We start from the raw sequence: 27372 nt of genomic DNA on the forward strand, positions 1-27372 counted from the left end.
ATCCTCATAGTACTCGTCGCTATGGACGCGTGGGCACAAATGGGACGTGATTTGGAGTTATAACGAAGGAGATATTAACGTTTAAAGTAGAGGACAAAAATTGTAAATTTATTAATGTCTAGAATGCTCTAAATTTTTAGAGCAAAGGTCTGTGGAGCCAAGTGTGTGGTTGGGATCGTAAAGGAAGAAGAGAAGGAAGAGAGATGTACGGTTGAGATAAAAAAGAAAATGAGAGAAAATAAGAAGAGAGGAGAGAGGAAGGAAAGGGACCAATCAGAAGGGAAGGAAAGGAGAGAAAGGAAGAAGGAGAAAAAAGAGGGGAACGGGCTGGGTTTTCCCTTGACCCGTGCGGTGAACCCGGTTCCCTTTGTGTTTTCCAAAGGTTTTCCGTCCAAATTTCCGGCTTTCTTCAACCTCCCATCACTACCAAACCTCATCACAACATCCAAGCAGCTAATTGTAACAAAAAATCGAGAGAAAAGAGCATAGAAACCATGAATTTTCACACGATGGGTGAAAGGTGTGTTGGAGCTCCTTGGTGTCGATACACTATTTTTTGAAGCCAACTCTGACCACCACTACTATCAATGGACTCTTGATGAACCCATGAACATGTCCTAAGCCTTGGATGGGGCGGCAGAGCATCGGATGACATGGATCGACCACACCCAAAACTAGGGTTTCCGACAGGTTTTAGTAAAATTGGGGCTTTTCCCGACCAAATTGGCCTTCGTCACAGGTATGAAAGTTACTCTACTCACTGAGATCTTCATTTATGTGAAGTTTGAGAATTTTTAGAAATAATTGAATTCTCCAACGAGTCGGGACGATCAACCGCCACTCGGGATGAGTCGTTCTAAGTCCTATTAGAAGCCCTGAGTTCATAGTTGATATTCATATTATGTGAGTTGCTTATTGTGAATCTAGGTTAATTAAAGTGCATCACTTGATTATTATATGAATTGACGATCCGACCGTTGGATCGTCACCAAACTCTGATACGTCCTAGAACGTAATTTATGAGGATCATAGAAATTTACGGATCGGGAATCTAACATACGAATCTTCCCGAATTGGATTGGTAAGTTCATAAAATAAAATGTTACTTCCACTTGAATTTGCAATTGGCGGAGATTCAACCGTTAGACTGTAAGGAAACTTTAGTATGATGTTTTAGAAGCGTAATGTGGATCTTTGGAAATTATTGATCAGAAACCCGAGGAGCGGATCTTCTAGATTGAGTTACATAGGGTTGTGGACCCTACCGTCAATTTTTGACCGACGGTTGACTTTTAGTCAATGGGTCTCAAATCATTTTAGAACGTCCTTAGGGATATGTTTTATGTAAGTTACATGTTCTATCGATAAGATTTCTAAGACATGATTTGATAATTGTTCTAGGTGCCGATTGTTCGTGACACCTCGATGTTCGTACTAGGGAGTTGTAGTGCAGACTCCAGGTGAGTGGCCTTTTGGTTTTCTATATAAGTATATATACTTTACATTTTTCCCATAAAACTGATTTAAATGATTTATATTTTGAAGTGCCATGTCAAATGTTTTATACTTAGAATATGCTTTAGTAGTTACATATGTTATCGTTGACACTGCGGACGCTCAGGTAAGTTCCAGGTGAGTTTATAGATTGTAGATGTAAGTTGCATGGTTATGATTCCATTTGATGCATTTAAAGCTCATAAACCTGCACCTCGGTGTTAGTGCTCCCGTCCGTGGCCAGGGCACAGTCCTTCACGTGATGTTCACTTCCCGCATCGTACGCTCACCTTGGATCCAAGTTTAGTGCACAGTCCTGTCGTGCAGACCACTATAGGTGGTTCCGACTCATAGGTGACCCGTAATTATTCGCACAGTCTTCACGTGATCGTAGCACTTGAGCGTACTTATTTACACCTAGTCCTGTCGTACAGACCACTGTAGGTGGTTTCGACTCATGTGCAAGGATAGTTGATGAGCTATCGGTTCAACCGTACAAGCCACAATAGGTGGATTCGACTGACATATTACTTTTCATTGATTTTCTTCACCTAGTTTACTTATTTCATTATGTTGAGATATTTGGCATGGCATATAGGTGGATTTTGCTATTTCGAGTATGGTTTCGATATAGATATTTATTCTATTTTCTGGGAAATTTTGTGGGTTTTACGACGAGGGGTTTACTTTTACTAAGTGAAATGGTTTTGAAAAGCTTTGTTTTTGCTCACTCACATTTTCTGTTTTGCGCCCCTCCAGGTTCTAGTAGCAAAGTTTCTGTATCGACAAGGATTCGTGGCATATTCCAGTATAGGTGGCTTCCTATGATGGTATAATCATTATCTTACTTACTGTACTTTACTTATGCTCTGCATCACGTGTGAAATTGGTCCATACCTACTCACCGCACACTCGTGTATTTAGGCACTTTTAGAATTAAATTTATTCATAGTTTACACATTATCACACTTTATGGCTTCGTCACCTTCCAGGTGCTGGCCAGCACAGCTCGATTCGGAGTCCTAGCGAACATTCCAGGTCAGGGTGTGTTAACGAATCCATACATCTCCCCTTGTTATTGGATCAGGTGTTTCACTTTCTTTTATCTACATCATTAGAAATTTGAAAAAAAAAAAAAAAAAAGCATTAAGAGAGAATATTAGATCATAGTCTTCATATAGCAGCACCACTCATAATTATGTTAAAAAGTAAAATATGACTAATAGAAATTAAAATTGTAGTTTACCATCTCATCTTCAAGGCGAGCATTGCCCTTGCAACTCATTGTGTGTAGCATAGTTTGCTTTGCCCTCATTTTCTTGAATCTCTCACTTATCTCCTATATATCCAAAATTTATTCAATATAATTGTTATGGATTTGAAGTACTGAAAATAGAATGGATATATTTGAATAAAAGAAAATAAATATTGTTACCTTATATTTTGGACCTAAACTTTTCTTAACGAAACTCCGCCATTGTACCAAACTCACATTATCAGGCATGAGTTGCTTTGTAGCACGCTTAAAACCAATTTGCTCTCCTTGTTTTTGCACTTCCTTAAGCATTTTCCATCTATGATCTCGCCAATGCTTTGAAATCTTTTGTAATGAATACTTCTTATGACATTCATCAACAACAAATTATATATACACACTAAAAGAGTAACTTTCAATTTAATTCCCATTGTGTCCTAACAGACTCAGATCACTGTTACTTCTACAGTGTGCTTCCCTTTTTGCCCCTGCTTGATTTGTATGACTTCGATTTTGCCTCTTCTCGACTCTTCTTCTTCATTTTTGTCTCTGTGGGAAGGGAATTATCTGGATGTACACGTGCGGGTCATTTAGGAAGGAAAAGAGGTTAAACGTACGCGTGTTGATCATCTGGGATGGGAGGGAGTCCCCCTCATTCCACTCTCAGAAATCTCAAAAATGGCTCTGCAGTTGAAGAACACTGAAAGAGACAATTGTGGCCTACAGAAGCCTCTCTTCGGCTTCCTCTATTCTACAACACTCTCATCTAATTTAAAAAGCCAGGGGAAAAACTGGGCTCTTCCAGAGACTTCACCCCATCACTCACCACGGAACCCACCTTTCCTTTCTTTTCTCTTTCAAATCAAACTCTCTTAAATCTTCAAAATTCCTACAACCGCCTCCGGTGAGTCCTCAGGTAAAACCCTATTCTTCCCTAGTTTTTTCTTCTCAGCATCTTACAATAATATTTGTTTCTTCGTATTCTCTTAATGTTTGGCTGAAATTTTGAGTTGCCGACTCCCATTGTTTTCCTTCTTGACTCATCTGCCGAAATCTCTTCAGTTTCAACAGCAGCAGTCACCACTCTTCCCAAAGGTAAATTTATCTTCTCTTTCTTGAATTCGGAATCTTCCAAATCCTCATCTACATCGTTCGATTTTTGCAATTTCGATTCCACAGAAACATGAACTTGCTTTGTTCTCTTTGCAGTGCTGCCCATTTTCCACCAAAATCACATCTCAAACTCTTCAAATTTCGAACACGACATGCCCGACGAAGGTCAGTACCCTCACTCATACCCAATTTTCCCAAAAAGATAATTTTAATATCAGTGATGGGTTTTTAACAGGGGCTTCAATTGAATTAGGGTTTTGTACTGTTATATCCCATTTTCCACCAAAATCACATCTCAAACTCTAAAGAAAAGAAGCAAGATGATCAAAAGCAACAATCTACATCACCTTTCTTTATTAAAAATATTGAACTGATCCTAGGTGAGAAGAAGCGTTGATACGCAATAAATTTAGTTCCTGATGAAGTAGTGTTTAATTTACTCTTAATATATGCTCAATTTATAATCTAATCTTAATTTGTCTTCAATTTCTTTTAGAAATTAGAATTCCGATTTCAATTTTATTTAGAGAATTCATATACTTACCTTTCTTTTATAGATTTCTGATAAGCCTTCCTCTTTGGAATGAAGCAACAAAGGAAAATATCATGCAGGGGTATTTTGTTTTATCTTTACATTTTCAAATTATTATTTTTTAAATCGGTTGTACCTAATTTGGACTGCATCGATAAAACCAAATTTCATATCTTACGGCTGTCCTTTTGATGGTCTGAAGAACTCAGAGCTTAATCCAAGTTTCTTATTTTATTTCCGAAATTATAGTTGTGGTTTTCATTCACTAATGGTGCTGATTTGGTTGGAAATTTCGAATTTTTCAGGTCAGGTCCTCAAGAATTGAAGAGCAATGAATTGAGGGACTGTTCGCTGTAAAGTAGCTTCGGTATTCGATCAAACTTTCGCCATTTTTCGCAATCAATTGATTTATTTTTTAATCCAATGTGCATGCTTTGTGTAATTTTAATTTTTGTTTTGGGATTTTTTTGTTCTATGTTTCAAGTGATTATTAAAGAACGTTATAGTTTGGTAGTTGCTTATCTATGTTTTGTCCATCAAGTATAATAGTCACCGTTCTTTTTCTGATTGTCAGATCTTTGATGGGCACAATGGAAATGCAGCAGCAGTATATACAAGTGAGAATTTGTTAAAGCATTTATTGGGTGCTATTCACCGTGGGCTAGGAAGGGAGGAGTGGCTCCAAGCTTTACCTCGAGCCTTGGTTGCTGGCTTTGTGAAGATTGATAAGGATTTCCAGAGCAGAGGTATGGAATTTACAACTTGCTTAGTCTTTGTTCTTTTTTCTGGTTTTTCTCATATTTTTCAGCACAAATGTACTAATTCTTTCTACTCTTATTTTGTGGCCAGGTGAAACTTCTGGAACAACAGCAACCTTTGTAATAGTTGATGGATGGATCGTGACAGTTGCATTAGGAGACTCCCATTGTATCTTAGATACTCAGGTTAAACGTACGCGTGTTGATCACTTGGGATGGGAGGGAGTCCCTCTCATTCCACTCTCAAAAATCTCAAAAATGGCTCTGCAACTGGAGAACACTGAAATTGTTGATCATTGCAAATTTCAAGCAACGAAAATTCAGAATAATAAGCAAAAACAACTCACAATGAGAGCACAAAAACACATACAACAATTGATATCTGATACATTTCAGAGTTCTAAGCAAAAAGAACTCACAATGAGAAGCACAAAGACACAAACAACAATTGATATCTAATACATGTCCCAATTTGAATATCATGTGGATTCAGTTGATTTCATTTATTTTTAAATAATTTAAAAATGAGTGTTAAATTTTGGTTACTATTTCAAACCCGCAGCGGAGCTCGGGCTTCTTTGCTAGTTTATTCTAAAACATAAAACATTAAATTATTGAAACTGATAGAGGACTAATTTAAACATCAGAATAAAAACATAATAAGGTTTTTATATTACCTAAACATGCTCCCACAGTTGATGCTTAAAGTCATCAGCAAATTCTTTCCATGTATCTATGGTAATGGGAACCATCTCCCTTGCCCTGACACCAAGGAGAGAAGCATACTTTGCTGCATTTTCCCCAAATGGTTGGCCTCGATGATTGAAGTCAACTAGGAGCTTTTCCCCTTTACTAAGATATTGCAATTTAGCCCGACCCCTAGGTTTCCTTTTCCCTTCATTATTCTTAGACTCACCAACCTTGCTTTTGCCTTTGTTTTTTTTTCACGGATGCTTCTTCAGTGGAAGGTGAATTATTATCCTCACTTCCTTCATTGTCAAGTGTAGATGGTATGTCAGGTGGAGGATTAGAAGTTCCTTCTTGTATTCTGAAATTACTACTTTGTCTTTCCCGTAAGACAGCAGTGGCAATAGGAGCTATTTGTTTCTTTGATTGCTTAGCACCCAATTTTGACGACTATATAAGAATATAAATGAAGCAACAAAAAATGTGAGAACACTTTATATGATTATTTGAGATGAAAAATAAAAGAAAAGAAAGAAATTGGTAGAGTATGTCAGCTTACTTCACCAGACATATTCACTTGTATGCAGACTTCCAAAAAATATATTTCAACCTATGAACCTTGAACATTAAAGTAATCATCATAAGTACCATCTCCTAATTTGTATCCTCAAAATCATGAAAATGATAACTATTGTCACTCAAGTGCATGTCAAGTCTTGTTACATCTAATGGTATGGACAATGTACAATCACTTTCATCAGAATTATCAAAATCATAAAATCCCCTAACTAGTGCATCCAGCACAACATACCAATTTGATTCATCGCATACTCTCCAATAAAACACTTTCTTAGCTTGAGAAGCAAATATAAATGGATCATTTTTAAATTGACGTAGGCCTTGATGGAGATTAACCAATGTGAATCCTTCTTCAGTTTTGACACCATTGGTTATATTTGCCCAATCGCAGTCAAATATAGGCACTTTAAACATGTGATAGTCAAGCAAGATTATGTCATTTATAACCCCATAATAAGTAACTTTTCCAATGGCTTGAGATATGTCTTTTGCACTAGATCGACATAGTGTGTCTGCTTCCAAAGATACACCACTATCTTGAGTACTTCAATCAACATCTCTTGTGTGGAAGCGATTTCCATTGATAATATAGCCATAATATGACATTACATCTCTCGAAGGCCTACATGCAAGCTACTTCATTGTAGTTGACATACCACTAGTATTGCCAAACTTGACTTTTCTTTCTAACCATTCACTAAAAGTTGATATATGTTTTCTTTCTAAAAGACTTTGATTATTCAAAAGGCGTCCATCTGAATGCTTAAGCTCTTCTCGGTGCATTCTGGTACAAAAAAACAAGAGCATGTAGTTAGATTTGATTAATTTCAAATGCCATAGAAAGTTATATGTGGTGTGTGTGTGTGTGCGTGCGCGTGCGCTCGCGTGTGTGTATTACACATAAATTTTAAACTTATTCTTACACTATGTACAATTGAACTTCTGCTGTATTTAATAATACATAACGATGAGCGATCTCCAACATGTCACAATCCAATGCCTTCAACCTTCCTGCTAAATTGGGCATTCCGTCAGTTGCTATTCCAAATTCAAATTCCTTATTACGGATTTGTCGATCTCCGACTCTAGCAGCTTCTTTTATGTACCCACTACAATGTTTTGAGTTTTCTTTACTAGCATAACGTTTTGTTATACAACCTTCAGATCTTGCACGATTTTTAACAAATCCCTTTAGTATCTTCAAAAATCTAGAACAAGATACAAAACCATACACATTGAAATTTATTTTGTAAAATTTAATTGAAGCCTTATATATGCACATGTACATAATAATATTTATACAAATGAAAAATACCTTTCAAATGGGTACATCCAACGAAATTGGACTGGGTCACCTATTAGAGCTTATCTACCAAGATGAATTGTCAAGTGCAACATAATATCAAAGAAGAAAGGTGGAAAATACTTCTCAAACATAAACAAGGTCTATGCAATTTTGGAGTTAAGAGCTTCCAATTTGTTTTTGTCAATGACTTTTTAACACATTCATTGAAAAATGCACATAGTCGGAAGATTGCAATCCTTGGTCCATCTGACAGAAGGCCTCTTAATGCCATAGGTAACAATTGTTGTAATAGAACATGACAATCATGAGACTTCAAGCCTAAAACCCTACAGTCTTCTAAGGAAACATGAATTGCAATGTTGAAGCTTTAACCATCCGGTAATTTTAAATCTGCCAACCTCTTACAAAAAAAAAACTTTTTCTCTGCTTGTGTAAACATGTGTGGCCCTTGAGGCAAGTGAACATTGACCCCATCTATATGTAAGTCCTCTCTATTTCCCAAGTTTTGCAAATCATTGCGAGAATTGACCCCGTCTTTTGTTTTTCTCTTCATATTCAAAAGTGTCCCCAAAATGCTCTTACATATATTTTTTTCAATGTGCATCACATCTAAATTATGACGCAAAAGTAATATCTGAAATATATAAATTTAAAAGAAAATTCTCATAAATATAAGTAAAATCATGTTTAAAATGAATAGGAAAAGTAAGCAAAAAGGCCAAGTAGAAATTCTAACCTCCTAATATGGTATATCAAAGAAGATGGATTTTTTTTCCAAGGCCAAATAGCATCTGTCTTCTTCTTCTTTCTTCTCTTCCCAAACTTTCTCTTCTTTCCTACCTTTCCCCAGTCATTCTCCTTATCATTAAGTGCATGGGCAATTTCTAAACCATTCAACATTCTAGGCTTAACCCCATGTTCTTCTTTTCCATCATACCAATCTTCATTTGTGCGGAATGGATGATTGTGAGCACGAAACCGTCTATGGCCCATGTTTGCAAACTTATGACAAGCGTCAAGCCATAATGAACATGTGCCAACATCACATATGTGTCAGCCCATTCTGGATTTTCGAACCGTAGGGGTGAAATGACGATTTTGCCCCTATTATGGTTGTTTCGTTATGTGGTTGTTTTTGGGTGTTGCTTGACTGGTTTTGGACCACACACATTCTCCCACACCCCCTCACCCTTTTCCCTGTCCTGTATCCCTGTCCCGAGCTCTCTCTCTCTCTCCCATTTCTATCCCTATATGTACAGACACACCCAAAAACCATTAAAACCTACACAGATCGAGGAAACAAATTACATATTCACGCTCGTGAGGTCCTTGGGAGTTCAACCATACCCATTTCAGGTAAGGATACCTTCGTTTTCACGTCGAACTCGGGATACCCCAATTTTGTCATTGTTCATGCATACGTTAATTCTTGTGTTTTTGGGAATTTCAAGCTTGTAGGAAGCTTGGTAAGGTCCTTAGGAGGCTCGGGGTGGTTCATTTGAAGGTTTTGGAAGTCAGGATCGTGAGTTACAAGCTTGGCCGGAGTTGGTGGTGTTTTCCCGACGAGATTCTGTGGATTTTAGTGCTTGAAAGTGGTATGGATTTGTTCCTCTTGTTGTAAGCTTCATTTTGGTACCAATTTTGTGAAATTTGGTTGAAAAACGAAGAAGTTACAAGGTTTTGAAAATTTCCCGGTTTTTCGGCGCCAGAGCCTCGCCGGAGAAGACGACGGAATATTCCTAACGGCATTAACGGAATCTGTTAAAATTAACGGAATATGCCTGACGGCGTTAACTGACGCTGTCAATGTGCCTGGCACGTGCCTGCACGTAGCCGGCGCGTGCGGCTGTGGAAAATTTTTCTAAAAATATGGGGATGTTTATGAGGTTGAGTAGATCACATTGGTGTATTCATACATCCCATTTGAGCATTGTATGAGAAGTTATTTCATAAGGTTGGTTATGTGCTTTAAAATTAACGTTTTTATAGTTGTTTCGCATATAGGTGAGACCTATCCCGAGGACGAGCGCGGTCACTCGAGGCAATAGGGTTACGACCCTTCTACATACCAGTGAGTGGGCTTTTGGTTTTTCGGTATATACCTATATACTTATACTTTTCCCAGAAAGTGAAATGAAATGTTTATTCGTTTATATGCCATGCTTATTGTTTGCCATTTATTTACGCATTATTAGTTGCATATATATATATATATATATGTGTGTGTGTGTGTTGGTGAGCCGTACAGGTCACGTTAAGTGACTCCGGCTGACAGATTACATGGCATTGATTTTGACATTCCTGAGCACTTGCATTTTACTTCAAGTCTTTTGGCATGGCATATTTCTGAGCATGACTTATATATATGTATATTCTATTTTTCTGGGAAGTATACAGGTTTTACGGCGAGGGGTTAGAATCTTGTTTATGAAATGGTTTTTGAAAAGCTTTGTTTTTGCCCACTCACACTTTTTGTTTCGCGCCCCTTCAGGTTCTAGTTGGCTAGTACTTTTGGTGGCTTCCCTGAGGATTTTCCCCGGCATATCTGACAGATTATCACCAGTGTAGGACCACCTTTGGGTGTGTTTTTGTAGCGTTATTTTCTCCCGGATTGCATTAGGTCTTCGAGCTTTGAACTTTGTTTTCACACTTACGCTTGCACATGTATGCTCTTGCTTTGTGTAAAGCTGGATTTTATTTATTCATACTTTTATTATTTTATTAGCTTCCACACTGTGCACATGGTTACGTCATTTCCACGTGACGGCCAACATGCCCTGACCTCGATCAGGGTGTGTCAGTTTGGTATCAAAGCCTAGGTTTGGCAGTCCTGTACTTTTGTGAGTATTCTAATGGTTTTGGTGTCTTCTGTCAGAATTATGCCGCCTCGTCGGGAACCACGTCGCTCTGCTGAGCCTAATTTCCCCGATGTAGCTCAGCTGGGGGAAGCTATCGCTACAGCTATTCATTCGACGCTCCGCCTTCCCCAGAGGACTCCTCTGGAGACTATGTATAACTTGAAGTTGGATAAGTTCGAAGGTAACGAGGATTTTGAGGGTGCGGAGCGGTGGCTAGAACATATTGAGAAGACCTTTCGTGTTTTGCATAATCAGGGGAATCTCTCTGTCGAGAAATGGGTAGAGACGACATCGTGGTTTTTGGGTAAGGATTCTGTATCCTGGTGGGAGCAGGAACTTCGTCGTTTGACTCCAGCGGAGAAGACTAATTGGGATGTATTTCGAGAGTTGTTTAAGAGAAGGTTTGTGCCTCCTGAGTATATTGACCGCAAGAAGCAGGAATTCACTGAGTTGAGACAGTGGAAGTTGACAGCAAATGAGTACTACCGGAGGTTTACTGATTTGTCTCACTATCATCCAGATGTTGCTGGCAATCCGGCGGAGATGCTTCGTCGTTTCAGTTTAGGCACTAAAAAGAAATGGCGTTCGATGGCGACCACTACCCCTTGTGACACCTACCAGGAGTTTTATGAGATTCTGTTGAGAATTGAGGATTCAGAAAATATGCCGAGCGAGAGTGAGGAGGAAGAGAAAGACGGTAATCAGAGGAATGATGATAAGGGCAAAGGTCAAGCGTCGCTCGGACCTCATAGGACCCAGAACTTCAAGAGGGGTGGCACTAGTTCTAGCTCTTTTAGCGGTGGTTTTAGCGCCACTGGTCAGGGTCGTGGTGGTAGGTTTACTGGTGGTGCTAGAGGCCAGAGACAGAGTGATGCTGGTAGAGGTAGGGCCCCAGTTTGCCGCAGGTGTAATAATCGACATTTTGGTGAGTGTAGGCGGGGCAGCGGTGGTTGCTTTACTTGTGAGCAGATGGGACATCGGGTTGCAAATTGTCCCTAGAGTCAACAGAAGCCTCAGCAGACTTTCTTGCCACCACCTGCACCGATTCAGCAGATTCTTGGTCCTGGTAGTTATGGGCAGACAGGTCGAGGTGGTCCTATTACTATTAAGGCGATGTTGTTCTTTATGCCCTGGGACATTATCAATATCCCCATGACCCATATTCTCAGGGTGGTTATCCCTAGTATTCTGGTGGCTATATGCCTTATCCTCCAGTTCCAGCAGGCGGGTCTCAGTGGTTTCAGGGAGGACAGACTCAGCAGGGGGAGATTGCTACGAGTAGTGTGGGGTCTTCGAGGCAATCTGGTTAGCCCAGTCAGGGGCGTGGTACATAGAGTCGTGGTGGCCAGACGGGCAGAGGTCGTGGTGGACGGCAGCAGACCCATAGGTGTATTCATAACATTTCTCTGCAGGACGCTCAAAACAATCCAGACTTGATCATGGGTACGTTAAAGATCCTTGGTTATTTTGCTAGAGTATTAATTGATTGTGGTGCTCGACATTCTATGATTTCTCATACCTTTGCTCAAGTGACGCAACCTCGCCCCACACCTCTAGGGTATGATTTAGAGTTCGCTATGCCTAGAGGGGAGAGATGTATTGTAGTTCGTGTGTACCCAGGATGTCTAGTGATAGTGGAGGATGTTGTTATGCCAGCTGATCTTATCCCGTTGGATATTGTTGACTTTGATGTGATTCTGGGCACGGATTGGTTGCATTTCAATCATGCCAATATTGATTGTTACGGGAAAATAGTTACGTTCCATCATCCTGGATTACCTGTGGTTACTTTTGTGGGCAAGCAGAGTGGGGTGAGACATGGTGTTATTTCGGCCGTGCGAGCGAAAAGGTTGTTATCTAAAGGTTGCTAGGGGTACTTAGCTCATGTGGTGTTGGATGAGGCTGCTCCTAGTAGAGTGGAGGATGTGAAGGTAGTCAGACATTTTCCTAATGTTTTCCCTGAGGATTTACCTGGCTTGCCGCCAAACCGAGACATGGAGTTCACCATTGAGTTGCTTCCAGGTACTAATCCTATTTCCTTGACTCTCTATCATATGGCTCCCGCTGAGTTAAGGGAATTGAAAGTTCAGTTGTAGGAATTAGTGGATAAGGGTTTTATTCAGCCTGGTACTTCACCTTGGGGAGCTCCAGTGTTGTTTGTGAGAAAGAAAGACGGAACTTTGAGGCTATGTATTGATTATAGGCAATTGAATCGGGTAACGATTAAAAACCGTTATCCATTGCCGCGTATCGATGATTTATTTGATCAGCTTCAAGATGCTTGTGTATTCTCCAAGATTGACTTGAGGTCTGGATATAATCAGCTGAAGATTAGTAGGGATGATGTTCCTAAGACAGCCTTCAGGACTCGTTAAGGTCATTACGAGTTTCTGGTTATGCCATTTGGATTGACGAATGCACCAGCTGCTTTTATGGATTTGATGAACTGGGTATTCCAACCATATTTGGATAGGTTTGTTATTGTTTTCATCGACGACATTCTGGTGTACTCTAAGTCTAAAGCGGAGCATGTTCGACATCTTACTTTGGTGTTGAAAAGGTTGAGGGAACACCAATCGTATGCTAAGTTTAGCAAGTGCCAGTTTTGGTTAGACCAAGTTGCGTTTTTGGGGCACGTCATTTCAGCTCAGGGTATTTTGGTGGATCCTCAAAAGGTGGCAGCTGTGGAGAAATGGGAGCAACTGCGAACCGTCATTGAGGTGAGGAGTTTCCTTGGTTTAGCAGGGTATTATCGACGGTTTGTTAAGGATTTTTCTGTGATTGCTTTACCACTGACGAGGTTAACGAGGAAAGACGTTAAATTTGAGTGGGATGATAAGTGTGAGCAGAGTTTTCAGCAGTTGAAGTATTATCTCACTCATGCACCTATGTTGGTGCTCCTGGACGATAGTGGTGATTTCGAGGTCTTTAGTGATGCTTCTTTGAATGGTCTGGGATGTGTGTTGATGTAGCATGGTAGGGTATTGCTTATGCTTCACGACAACTGAAACCTCATGAGTTGAATTACCCTACACATGATTTGGAGTTAGCAGCTATTATTTTTGCGTTGAAATTGTGGAGACATTACCTTTACGAAGAGAAATGTAAGATCTCTACAGATCATAAGAGTCTTCAGTATCTCTTTACGCAGAAGGATCTTAATTTTCGTCAGTGGAGGTGGATGGAGCTGCTCAGTGATTATGATTGCACGATTGATTATCACCCTGGTCGTCCAAATGTAGTGGCTGATGCACTTAGTAGGAAGTCTCAGGGCCGTATCAATGTGTTGTACACTAGTCGTATTCCTCTTCTGGCAGACTTAAGATCCACGGGAGTGAGGTTGAAGGCAGAAGATCGAGAGGTGGCTTTACTTGCTAATTTTCAAGTTAGGCCAATATTAGTTGATCGGGTGCTTGAAGCTCAGGTAGTTGATAGGGAAACTCAAGAATTGATCCAAGCTCGAGATCGAGGGAGGAGGAGAGACCTCAGAGTTCATAATTCGGATGACATGCTGATGCAGGAGGGTAGGATGTTTGTGCCTAATAATTTGGATTTAAAGAAAGCAATTCTCAATGAAGCACATATCTCGGCTTATGTTATGCATCCAGGAGCTACTAAAATGTATCATACATTCGACCATTTTATTATTGGCTGGGTATGAAAATGGAGATAGCTGAGTATGTGAGTAGGTGTGCTGTTTATTAGCAAGTTAAGGCGGAAAGGAAGAAGCTGTTTGGGTTGTTGCAGCCGCTTCTTGTTCCAGAGTGGAAATGGGAAAACATTACTATGGATTTTGTGTACAAGCTTCCACGTACACATAATGGTTTTGACGGCATTTGGGTGATTGTTGATCGGCTTACTAAGTCAGCACATTTCATTCCAGTGAGGGAGAAGTATTCTTTGGGCCGATTAGCTGAGTTGTTCATCTCGAAGATCGTGAAGTAACATGGTGTCCCTGTGAGTATTGTCTCGGATCGTGATCCAAGATTTACATCTAAATTTTGGGTGGCATTTCAGGAAGCTTTGGGTACGAGATTACTTTATAGTACGGCGTATCATCCTCAGACGGACAGACAGTCAAAGAGAACCATTCAGACTTTGGAGGATATGTTGCGAGCTTTGGTGTTACAGTTTGGTGATTCTTGGCACCAGCGGTTAGATTTAATGGAATTTGCCTACAACAACAGCTTTCATTCGAGTATTGGCATGGCACCATTCGAGGCGTTGTATGGTAGATCTTGTCGCACGCCCTTGTGTTGGTCAGAGGTCGGAGAAAGAGTTTTAGTGGGCCCGGAGATTGTTGAGGAGACTACTCAAAATGTTCAGGTAATTAAGTCTAATATGAAGGCGGCCCAGGATAGGCAGAAGAGTTTAGCAGATCGGCATGCTACTGACAGAGTGTATGAGGTTGGCGATTGGGTGTTTCTGAAGCTTTCACCGTGAAGAGGCGTTTTACGGTTTGGAAAGAAAGGTAAGTTGAGTCCCACGTATATCGGACCGTACATGATTACCGAGCGAGTTGGCGAGGTAGCTTACAGGCTAAAGTTGCCTCCGGAGTTGGCTAAAGTACATAACGTTTTTCACGTGTCCATGCTTCGACATTATGTTGCTGATCCGTCTCATGTAATACCTCTTCAACCCTTGGAAATCAATCCGGATTTGACTTATGATGAGGAACCAGTGACGATTCTAGATTGGAAGGAAAAGGTTCTAAGGAACAAGACAATGAATTTAGTGAAAGTTTTGTGGAGGAATCATTCCGTGGAGGAAGCTACTTGGGAAACTGAAGATCAAATGAGAGATTTGTATCCTCGGTTGTTCTTTGATCGCTAGGGGTTTCTTTTGTGTGGTTGTTTTGAATTTCGGGACGAAATTCTAATAAGGTGGGTAGGTTGTGACAGCCTGTTCCGGATTTTCGAACCGTATGGGTGAAATGATGATTTTGCCCCTATTATGGTTGTTTCGTTGTGTGGTTGTTTTTGGGTGTTGCTTGGCTGGTTTTAGACCACACACACTCTCCCACACCCCCTCACCCTTTTCCCTGTCCTGTATCCCTGTCCCGAGCTCTCTCTTTCTCCCATTTCTATCCCCATATGTATGGACACACCCAAAAACCATTGAAACCTTCACAGATCGAGGAAACAAATTACATTTTCGTGCTCGTGAGGTCCTTGGGAGTTCAACCATACCCATTTCAGGTAAGGATACCTTCGTTTTCACGTTGAACTCGGGATACCCCGATTTTGTCACTGTTCATGCACACGTTAATTCTTGTGTTTTTGGGAATTTCAAGCTTGTAGGAAGCTTGCTGAGGTCCTTATGAAGCTCGTGGTGGTTCGTTTGAAGGTTTTGGACGTTGGGATCGTGAGTTACAGACTTGGGCGGAGTTGGTGGTGTTTTCCCGGCGAGATTCCGTGGATTTTAGTGCTTGAAAGTGGTATGAATTTGTTCCTCTTGTTGTAAGCTTCATTTTGGTACCAATTTTGTGAAATTTGGTTAAAAAACGAAGAAGTTACAAGGTTTTGAAAATTTCCCGGTTTTCCGGCGCCAGTGATGGCGCTGGAGCCTCGCCGGAGACGACGATGAAATATTCTGTTAGTTTGGACGGAATATTCCTAACGGTGTTAACGGAATCCATTAAAGTTAGCCGAATATTCCTGACGGCGTTAACTGACGCCGTCAGTGTGCCAGGCACGTGCCTACGCGTGGTGGCGCGTGCGGCGATGGAAAATTTTTCTAAAAATATGGGGATGTTCCTGAGGTTAAGTAGATCACGTTGGTGTATTCATACACCCCATTTGAGCATTGTATGAGAAGTTATTTCATAAGGTTGGTTATGTGTTTTAAAATTAACGTTTTTATAGTTGTTTCACATATAGGTAAGACCTATCCCGAGGACGAGCGCGGTCACTCGAGGTAAGGGGGTTATGACCCTTCTACATACCAGTGAGTGGGCTTTTGGTTTTTCCGTATATACCTATATACTTATACTTTTCCCAGAAAATGAAATGAAATGTTTATTCGTTTATATGCCATGCTTATTGTTTGCCATTTATTTACGCATTATTAGTTGCATATATATATATATATATATATATATATATATATATATATATATATATATGTGTTGGTGCTGTGGATGCACAGGTAAGTGCCATGTAAGTTATGGCTGATGTTTATATCCAGTAGTGATTTGAGATGCATAGAGAGCTCATAACCTGCACCCCCAGTGTTAGTGTTCCCGCCCAGAGTTGGGCACAGTCTTTCACGTGATGTTCACCTCCCGCACCACGCGCTCATCTTGGATCCAAGTTAGGTGCACAGTCCTGTCGTACAGACCACTTTAGGTGGTTCTGACTCGTAGGTGACCCGCAATTATTCGCCCAGCCTTCACGTGATCGTAGCACTTGAGCGTACTTATATTACACCCAGTCCTGTCGTACAGACCACTTTAGGTGGTTCCGACTCGTGTGCAGGTATAGTTAGTGAGATGGAGATTTGAGCTCTAGATTCAGCCGTACAGGTCACGTTAGGTGACTCTGACTGACAGATTACATGGCATTGATTTTGACATTCTTGACCACTTGCATTTTACTTTAAGGCTTTTGGCATGGCATATTTCTGAGCATGACTTATATATATGTATATTCTATTTTTCTGGGAAGTATACAGGTTTAACGGCAAGGGGTTAGAATCTTGTTTATGAAATAGTTTTTGAAAAGCTTTGTTTTTGCCCACTCACACTTTTTGTTTTGCGCCCCTCCACGTTCTAGTTGGCTAGTACTTTTGGTGGCTTCCCTGAGGATTTTCCCCGGCATATCTTACAGATTATCACCAGTGTAGGACCACCTTTGGGTGTGTTTTTGTAGCGTTATTTTCTCCCGGACTGCATTAGGTCTTCGAGCTCTGAACCTTGTTTTCACACTTACGCTTGCACATGTATGCTCTTGCTTTGTGTAAAGCTGGATTTTATTTATTCGTACTTTTATTATTTTATTAGCTTCCGCACTATGCACATGGTTACGTCACTTCCACGTGACGGCCAGCATGCCTTGACCTCGATCGGGGTGTGTCAATATATCGGACATGCTACTTTACCTTTTACAGGATTCCCAGACAAATTTCCATTGGCTGGAAAATCACATATTGTCCACATCAGAATAGCCTTCAAATTGAACATGGACTTACCAAATGCATCATACACTTCAATACCATTGTTCCATAGCCTTTTTAAATCATCAATCAGTAGCTCCAAATATACATCTATATCATTTCCTGGTTGCTCCTTCCCAGGAATTAATAATGACAACATCCACATTATCCTTAGACATGCATAATGATGGAGGAAGATTATACGTAACTAGTACCACTGGCCAAACACTATATCTGAAACTAAGATCAACAAAAGGATTAAACCCATCAGATGAAAAGGCAAATCTAAGATTTCGTGGATCTGATGCAAAATCAGGATACCAGATGTCTCAACTTTCCATCTTTACTTTGCCATGTCAACAAATATAAACCGTGAAATTATTTCTCTTTTAGACTGTGGCAACGTGGAAAGTTTTACATTGCCATGTTTGAATGTGAATACAGGTACAGGTCCATAGTTTTGACAACTTAATGAAAAATAACATTAAGTACCCTATTAATAATCATCCATATTGAACAATTGATCAACACTTAAAATTAAAGAAAGAATATATAAAGCAAAATACCTTATTTGCGCTACCGTGTTTATTATTATTATTTTTTTTTTATCCCAAGTAAAACTGTACATTAAAGCAAAGTCGGTGATCCAAGAAATAATTCGTGGGACTTCTATCTCAAGTGAAGGCTTCCAACCTTTACAAATATTTGTAAACTTGTCTTACACTTTGAGAGTAATTTTTTTGCATTATTTTTAGTATGTTTAAAAACCTAACTCGTTTTGGTCTTTGCATTAAGGTACCAATATAATTTAATTAATTTGCACTCTAGTAGTATGGACAGCCATGAGAAATAAAGATTAGAATTGGGAAAGTACATCTTCTGTTTTATTTGTAAACCTGTCTTTGTACTTTAGGAGTTGATTTTTATGTATTATTTGTGATCGTAAATTTTTATGTATTATTTGTGATCGTAAAAGTCTTGTGTGTATCTAGTTGGATAAAGAAAATCATGTATTGATAGGAGCATATTCATGCCACTTAATTAGCTTGTTCTCGTGCATTTATGTTGTGTTTATTTAGTTATTTTAGTGTTTAAGGCCACTTTTGTGTATTTTCAGATTATAAGGCCAAAGTGTGCAAGAAGATGCAAATTGGAGTCTTTTGGAGCGAAAGAGGAATGAATGAGTTGAAGACTTGAAGAAACGACGAATTCCGACTCCAACGATGAATTCTTATCAAAACGAGAAATCCTACTCAAACAAGGTTTCCTATTTGAAGTAGGAAAGTTAACCCTAAGTTTCCCGTTTTGGTAACCTTTCCTAATCTAAACGTCCGTATTTTCTAGCCACTTTGTAGGCCTTGTATGCACTCTAGGACACAAAACCAAGGCCCTAGCCCAATTACATAGCCTTAGCCGTGACTTTTCCCTTCTCCCCTTCCCTTGCCGTGCAAGGGGGGGGGGCATTTTTGTCTAATGTTATGTAATTAAACCCTAAGCCTTCTAGTTCTAATCTCAGCCATTCACCCTAATTTTACGACCTTAGCCGCACCCTAGGGGGATGATATATTGCATTCATTCACAAAACCTAGCAGCCACAAAACCTATTTTGCCTTTCTAGCCGTGGCCTCCCATTAATAATGGACCCTAATAAACCAAAAAGAAATTCAATCCGCAGCCACCATAGCTCATTATTCTAATTCACCCTAATAATCCCATTATTCTTATCAGCCGCACCTTATGCACTATTATTTATATATTATTTTTCATCCAGCCATTCATAAAAAAATCATCAAACCATTCAGATTTTCACCCTAATTCTAGCCCTAGCCGTCATACACATAATGCATTCAGCTCCCTTCACACATATTCCATATATACACATATTGTTTCACGCAGCCACCATCACCCATTCTACCCTATTTCTCTCCCAAAAACCGTGCAGCCACCACCACTTAAAACCATTGCCGTAGCCTTCCCATTCCATTTTTCCTCCATTCTAGCCATCTTCCACACTCTTCCCACCATTGCCGCACCACCTTTCTTCCCTAAATCCATCCTAAACCCAAAATACCATCCAAAAAGCATCATTTAACCTCACTGCCGCAGCAAGGAGAAGAAGAACGAGGGACTTAGACGCGCAGAAATTCAAGTGGAATCGTTGGGCGTTCTAGGTGTAGTCAATCCTTTGTGCTTTATGTTTAAATTCAACTGTATTTCTCTTTTTGTGAACATGAGAGGCTAAACCCCTATTTAGCTAGGGGGTGATTCGAAACCATGTTTATGCTTGCAATATGATTTGATTACTTTTGGTTGGAATTTCATGAATGGTGAATTCAATTTGTTTAACTGCTTGATCGATAACTTATTTATGTATGTTGATTGAGAGTGCACGCTTAATTTTTATGCATGAATATGACGCTAGAATATAAGTGAGTTTCACCTAATAGTTATGAACTTATAGTCACAAGTAGTGGAGGTTGCTTATAAACAATCGCGTTAAATGAATTCTTGGCACTAGTTTCATGCTCATCATAGTAACGATTGCCTCGTCGACACTTATAGTTTTCATGATGCTTAATGATCTTTGATTGTATCTTTATTGTGCTTTTCACGTAAAGGACTTTTGGAGAATGTTTTGAATTGCGTTGCGCTAACCCATCCAATTCATTAACTTAAGGAAGACTTGACGGTTAATTTAAGCGGACCTAATTAACCTGGGGTGTTGAGTTTCATAATTCATCGAAAGACCAACCGAAAATCATCTTGTATGCAAGAGTGACATGTGTGGAGAAGAACCTTCTAGCTAGCATTCATCCATATTTTCATCACATTTATATTTACATTCTGCCTTTAAATTACAATCTGTGCATTTAGTTTAATTTTGTCAAAACCTCAATCCCCCTTTACTTTAGTGTCTAATTTAGTTAGAAAACGTCTTAGTTGTGTTTATAAGTGTTTTGCATTCTTTGAGTCTAGTTTAGTGTTTTTAACGTTTGTTTTACGTTTTTGAGTCAGTTTTCAAGTGATTTAGTAATCCCTCCTAATCCCCGGTCTAGAACGATCCCTACTTGCATCTTTACTACAATTGGCAAAAGAGGGTTTTAATTTGTGTGCTTAATTAGTTCGCATCATGTATGTATTGTGTCATTGTTTAATGTAGGATTAGGGCACTATTGAAGCATTAGGGAAAAGAAACACGACAATTAACAAAAATTAGTGTCTGATTAGGGCAAGAAGCAAATTCACAGAAAAAATGGGCTAGGTCAAAAAAGCTTGATAATTAATTAGAACTTAGATTTTCTCTTTTATTTTGTTTCTTTTTGTTTTACAGTGTCTGGTGCTTAAAAGTATATCAGTGTCTGCACATGATAAATAGCCCTCCATGTGATGGCTTGCTTATTTTGGTCCAATAAATCAGAAAAATGGTAAAGTTCTTCTTCTAGTAAATTAAAGACTGTTTTGGTTTTATTTTTCCACACATGTTCTAATCTACAAATTCACATGTGCTTCCATTTCCCATTTAATCTCTGTAAGACAATTAACATAAGTGAATTATTGAGTTAGGTGTGTTGCTTATTGCAGTATCTCTGACCCCTTACTATATATTAATTTTTACCAGAACTAACTCTTACACATTGAAAACTTCCTCCAACAAAAAGAGAGAATACGATAAGCCTCTTATTACACGGCCATAAGGAAGCACAACATTAGGGTTAGCTGACGTTGAAGCTATAGAGCAATTGAGTTTGGATATCCCTTGAGGCAAGATACGGGCACATTAGTGTCAGTGGAAGTTCCTTTTGCATGTTTGCTGGTTGCATAAACCTTCTTCCCAGGAACCGCAGAGGTGATGTTAACATGTTCAATAACGATGTTTTGACAGCCTGAAATCTGGCTGCAGTTCAACGCAATCGCCTCCTCGTTACCACAGGTTCCTTCAAAACCAATGTATCTCACATTGCTCACCGACACAGCTGATGAGGTCTGTGGTGATCATCAAGAAATGTTCTTAAGAAATGTTTTGAAAAATGATAAAAAATTTCAAATAGGATACCAAGTAAGCCCTAACCTTTTTGTTGGTTGCAATCTTGGAATATCTTGCATGCTCTTGCCACATCAACCAACGCAGAGGGGGTGATGTGCCTTATATGTACATGCCCACCTTCATATAGCACGAGGCTTTTTGGTACCTCACTGGCTTCGGGTTCCATCAGAACTCCGAAGTTAAACGAGTTTGGGCGAGAGCGGTCCTAGGATGGATGACCCACTAGGAAGTTGCTCGTGAGTTCCCAGAAATAAAACATTGATGGCGTGGCCCAAAGCGGACAATATCATGCTATGGCAGAGCCGGTCTATGATGTGATAGAATGGTATGAGAGCCACTCTGCCGTGTGGTGCGAGTGTGCCGACGAGGACATCGGCCCCCTAAGGGGGGTGGATTGTAACATCCCACATCAACCAACGGAGAAGGGTGATGTGCCTTATATGTACATGCCCACCTCCATATAATACAAGGCCTTTTGGGAGCTCACTGGCTTCGAGTTCCATTGGAACTTTGAAGTTAAGCGAGTTTGGGTGAGTTCGGGCGAGAGCGGTCCTAGGATGGGTGACCCACTGGGAAGTTGCTCGTGAGTTCCTAGAAACAAAATCACCGTGAGGGCGTGACCCAAAGCGGACAATATCGTGCTACAGTAGAGCCGATCTAGGATGTGACAGGGTTAATCTCAGTTTACTATCCTAATATTTCATGGTTTTCAACATTTGGTACATGAAGTTTTTTTAATCCCAGAGTCATACCTCTAGACCCAATAAAATAAACATTTGACACATCCATTGAAAAAGAAGAGGATTTAGCACTTGTATTCAATTTGTCACATCAACCATCAAATAATATTTTGACATATCATATTTAACATCTCATTTGGAGATGCTCTAAAAGACTCACCATATTCTAAATGGACTTAACAAATTTCTAAGTAATTAAAAGTGCTCTGCCATTATAATTCCAATTCCAATGCATGTGAGCAATTTCCAAGGTCGTATGCTTGCTCCCGCATCATTCCCCAAAATCCTCAAGTTCTCATCGTTTTGTTCTTCACCAAACCCCTCATATTCCAATTTTTGTTTGGTAATGGACGAAAACGATGAAAAGCCTAAGGTTGGTCTGATGGTTATGCCCGGTTTTTGGATTGGTGGTAGTATGATTCACTGTCGGGTTTATCTCTCTGGCATGAAGGTTGCTGAAAGACGGACCAGTTCACGGTGACAATCAATGTTCATATGGGTGTGCAGTGTGCTTTCATACATGTCTGTTGCCTTCATCATATATTGCCGTTGTTTGTGTTTTTTATTTTGTATAATTGTAAGATGAAATGAGCTATTAAACACTATTTCGAACTCTCTCTCTCTTTCTCACACATTTTTTCGATCTGACTCATAACCAAGATTACAAAGTTGATCAACTTGCGGCATTTTTCTATTATGCACCGGAATCCGTGATTGTTAGATCTTTAGAGGGAAATGAAATCCTTTATATGACTGGAGATACGTTAATCTTTGTCGAGTCTAACATGCATCTTGATAGAAAACAGGACCCCCATTTTGGGAGCAACAACCTCATTCATTGATGCATGGGAGAAGTGAAAGCCTGTTCTACAGAAGTGTCAATTTTAAGGTTACTAATTTACAGTAATTATTTTGTTGGGTAAATCTCAGTTTACTATCCTCAAGTTTCGTCGTTTTCAACATTTAGTATATGAAGTTTTTTTTGTCCCAAAGTAATACCTAAAATGTTAATTTTGGGATAGTCTCATACATCCGTTAATCTAGCTGTTAAGTCTTCCGTTAACTGATGATGTGGTGCCCATGTGGACAATGACTAGGCACCACATGTCATTAAGGGTCCATGTGGAAATTAAAAATTCAAAAAATTCAAAATTCAAAAACTTAAAAAATTAATAAATTTAAAAAAAATAGAAAAAGGTGGGGATAATTGCTTCCTCTCTTCCCATCCCTTTTTCTCTCTTCTGCAATTATTTCTTCTACGGATCTAAGTGCAACAGAGGTGAAACTTTGGTGGTTTTGAAAGGTTGCAGTGGGTGGTCAGGCAAGCAGAGCTTGCCACGGTCGAGCAACAACAGGTGTGGGTCCTGGTGGATCAGGGTTGACTGGGTGGTTTAGGCAAAAAATAAAGGGTTGGGATTTGGGCTAGTCAGTCTGACGTGCCTTTGGCTTTGCCCAGCTCCACCGTGGCTCAGATTAAAGAACAAGAGATGAAAACCCAATGAGTGGGATTTGGCCGTGGAGTGAAGAGATGAGCGGGATTTCTCTGGCCTTCACCTTTGTCCCCAAATTTCTGCAATTTTTTTTAAAGGCAAGAATAAGGAAAACATTGGAAATTGGAATTGGAAAAAATTTAATGGGCAAACTCCATGGACAAAGAATTCAAATTCTTGGGAGCAAATCAGATTGATAGGCTTATCATTGGGCATGCTTTATTTTCCCGTTCAATTCCTTCATCGATGTCCAAATGGATCTCCGCCCACCATTGCCAGTGGCAACAAGAGCAAGGGTGATGGTTACGAGGTCCGCAAACCTCTGGTGAGGGTTACAAGGTCGCAAGGGCAAAGGTTGCTGGGGATCTGAGATTTAAGGGAGAGCTATGAAGATGTCGCCAAGGTTATGGACCCCTCCTGGTTCAAAGAATCGGTTCCTAATTGTACGAACGAAGCCAAGATTTGAAGTTGTCGTTTCATCCCAATCTGATCGGGGTACTCAATCACAAATAGCCCACTCACTGTTGTAGCTAGATTCGAGTAGTCGATCACCATCATGGGCATATTCAACATGTCATGGAATCTTCTAGAAGATCTTCATATCTGGATCGCTATAATCGATGGCTATGGTAGCGAGAGAGGTTGTGGTTTGGTGAAGCAGATAACTATGGCAGCAAGAAAGTCGAAGGATGAGATGGAGACAGTGAGGAAAGTGAAGGATTCGGGTTCTGGGTGTGTGAAAAATGACGGCTTGGGAAGCTTGGGAATGGGTTGTCGGCGGAGATATGGGGGTGGCTGGAAAAGGTGTAGGTGATAAAGACTTCAAGAAGATGGAGGTTATAATATATATATATATATATATATATTGTTTATTCGGTCTCCTCCTTACTTGATAAAGGGCTAGGAAAAAAATATTATTTAATTTTTTAATTGTTTTATAGGTCTATGTGGGGCTCACAATGCCACATTTTGCATTGCCATTGCCTGATCAAGTGCCACATCACCTTTTAATAGAGTCCTTAATAGAAAGACTAATGGAAGTATAAGATTGTTCCAAAATTAAGACTCAAGGTATGACTCTGGGATGAAAAAAAACTTCAGGTACAAAATGTTGAAAACCACGAAATATTAAGTAGTAAACTGAGATTAACCCTTTTAGTTTTTATTCTATTGGTTGGTAATGGGACCCATACATTAAAAAATTAAATAAAATATATTTGACTCATTTTTTGTTTGCTGTTAAAAAAGACAGCTAGAAAGTAAGGAGCCAAATGACTCACATGCCACATCATATATGGCATATCCATTGAGAACACCTGAATGTCTTTTAATCCTATTTGGCATATTTGACATCTCCTTTGGAGATGGTCTTAGTGTCACATCCCGGCCCGGGCCCCCACCACATCCCGGGCTCGACTTCACCATAGCACGATATTGTCCGCTTTGGGCCCCGACCACGCCTTCACGGTTTTGTTTCTGGGAACTCACACGAGAACTTCCTAGTGGGTCACCTATCATGGGAGTGCTCTTGCGCGCTACTTGCTTAACTTTGGAGTTCCCATGGAACCCGAAGCCAGTGAGCTCCCAAAAGGCCTCATGCTAGGTAGAGATAGAAATATACATATAAGGCTTACATAATCCACTGCCCTATGCGATGTGGGATGTCACACTTAGGAAGTTGTAATTCATTTATGCTTCCCTTAAATTATGATGTAATACAATTATTTGGAAGACTAGAATGAATTAAAAATATATTTGCCTTGTGCAGTTAAAGTGAGTGTTTCCTCCTTCCGAAAACAAGTGTGAAATTTGATCGTGTCAAGTGAATCCACGATTAGCAACATGAGTGATTCCATTGCCCCTGGTTGAGGGATTCATGTGTATCTATCCACCGTTCTTTCTATTTCTCTCGGTCTTTTGGTTCTCTATTGCATCAAAAAATATGTGAGGAAAAGGGAGAGTGAATCTGTGATTTTCGCGAGAAAATATTTGTCGCGAGAGATGTTGGCGACAAATTTCCCCTACCCATGTTTTTTCTCAATCATTGCACAACGAACATATGGTATCATTTTGTAAATGCATCATGCGTGACGAAACTCTTGGTTGCATAAGGTCTCTCTTTTATTATGTAATTTATCTACTTGCTTAGTAAACTCTTTTTGTACTAATTGAACTTTTTGAAGTTCTAAATTTAATTATTTAACTATTTCTAATGATCTAAGTTCTACTTGCTTAGGCTTACTATCTATAATATCAATGAGTTCTTTTATCTCTCTTTTGCTAGGAAACCTCTGAGTAATTGGGTTATTATCTTCTAACTGGAATGTTATATAATCTAAATTCTGCCTAATAATCTTTATGAAATTTTTCTGAAAATAGTCAAACAACTAGTTTAATAAATAATTATACTTATTGTTTTCTAATTTTATATTTTCTGATTGGCTCGTGATAAGATCTACAATACTATTTGCTTGAGGATTTTCTTCACTATGTAAAATATGATTATGCTTCCTTAATGGAAAATTATAGAGTAAAATGTTTTGGTCTAGAGTGATTTTTCTCTTTTTGTTCACTAATTTCTATTAGGGTAATCTGTGACATCTCGTCCCAAAATTTTAAGTTTTATAAATTTTTAAGTAGTGATTTTACGAAAATGCCCTTAGAGGCGAGGATGTTTGACTTTTGTTGACCATTCGAAGTCACAATTAATGTTTCCAAATAGATCTTGAAGCTACGAACACGTGGGCGAAAGCCGTTTGTGAGTCTGGATTATAACGGTATAGATACAAACGTTTGAAGTTGATTATTTAAAGTTAGTTAAATAATTTGAGCTTCCATTTTGTGGGAAGGAAGCCAATCAGCTTCTAGCAAGGGAATAAAGGACCAATCAATTTAAATGGAACTAAGGACCAATTAGACAGGGGGAGGAAAAGAAGGAGGAAAAAAAAAAGGGGAGGAAAGCCTTCAGCCTTCCCCCGACCCGTGCAACTCGCACACCCAACCCAACCAATTCCGACGAATTTTGCCATTTCTTCCATCGAATCATCCCCATACCACACCTGCAACCTCTTACACAATCTTCCCCCTTCCATCTTCACCCAAATTCGTGGGTTTTTAAGTTCAAAATCACCAAGAACAATGCTGGAGCATCGGAGGTGTTCGAAGTCGATTTCACCGTTCCAGTGAGTTTCACTACCCACCATCACCCTCAATCAACTCCCTTTGGACCCAGGAACATGACCCAACCAGTGGTAAAGACATTGGAACACCGAGGTAGGGGAATTGAAGTTCACCCATTTTAGGGTTCCAGCGGGTTTGAGTGAAATTGGAGCCTTTCCTGGCCAAATTGGACTTAGCCACAGG

At 39.7% G+C, this 27372-nt stretch overlaps 1 protein-coding gene, 1 long non-coding RNA gene and 1 pseudogene across 2 annotated transcripts; 2 read left to right on the forward strand and 1 right to left on the reverse strand.

The window, feature by feature from the left end:
* Positions 1-3471: 3471 nt before the first annotated feature.
* On the forward strand, positions 3472-5430 carry LOC148698619 (uncharacterized). The gene is made up of 4 exons (XR_015951983.1): positions 3472-3844; positions 3959-4761; positions 4969-5140; positions 5244-5430. It is a non-coding gene; the product is annotated as an uncharacterized LOC148698619 (long non-coding RNA).
* Positions 5431-6493: 1063 nt separating this feature from the next.
* LOC148698620 (uncharacterized) lies at positions 6494-27212 on the reverse strand (annotated as a pseudogene).
* On the forward strand, positions 9531-11581 carry LOC148698621 (uncharacterized). Its single transcript, XM_088700324.1, has 2 exons — positions 9531-9539; positions 10838-11581. Exons 1-2 carry the CDS (start codon positions 9531-9533, stop codon positions 11579-11581), a joined length of 753 nt encoding a protein of 250 aa, XP_088556450.1.
* Positions 27213-27372: the final 160 nt, after the last annotated feature.

The sequence above is a fragment of the Pyrus communis genome, chromosome 2 (genome assembly GCF_041283825.1).
Source record: "Pyrus communis isolate YQ-2024b chromosome 2, ASM4128382v1, whole genome shotgun sequence".
NCBI lineage: Eukaryota > Viridiplantae > Streptophyta > Magnoliopsida > Rosales > Rosaceae > Pyrus > Pyrus communis.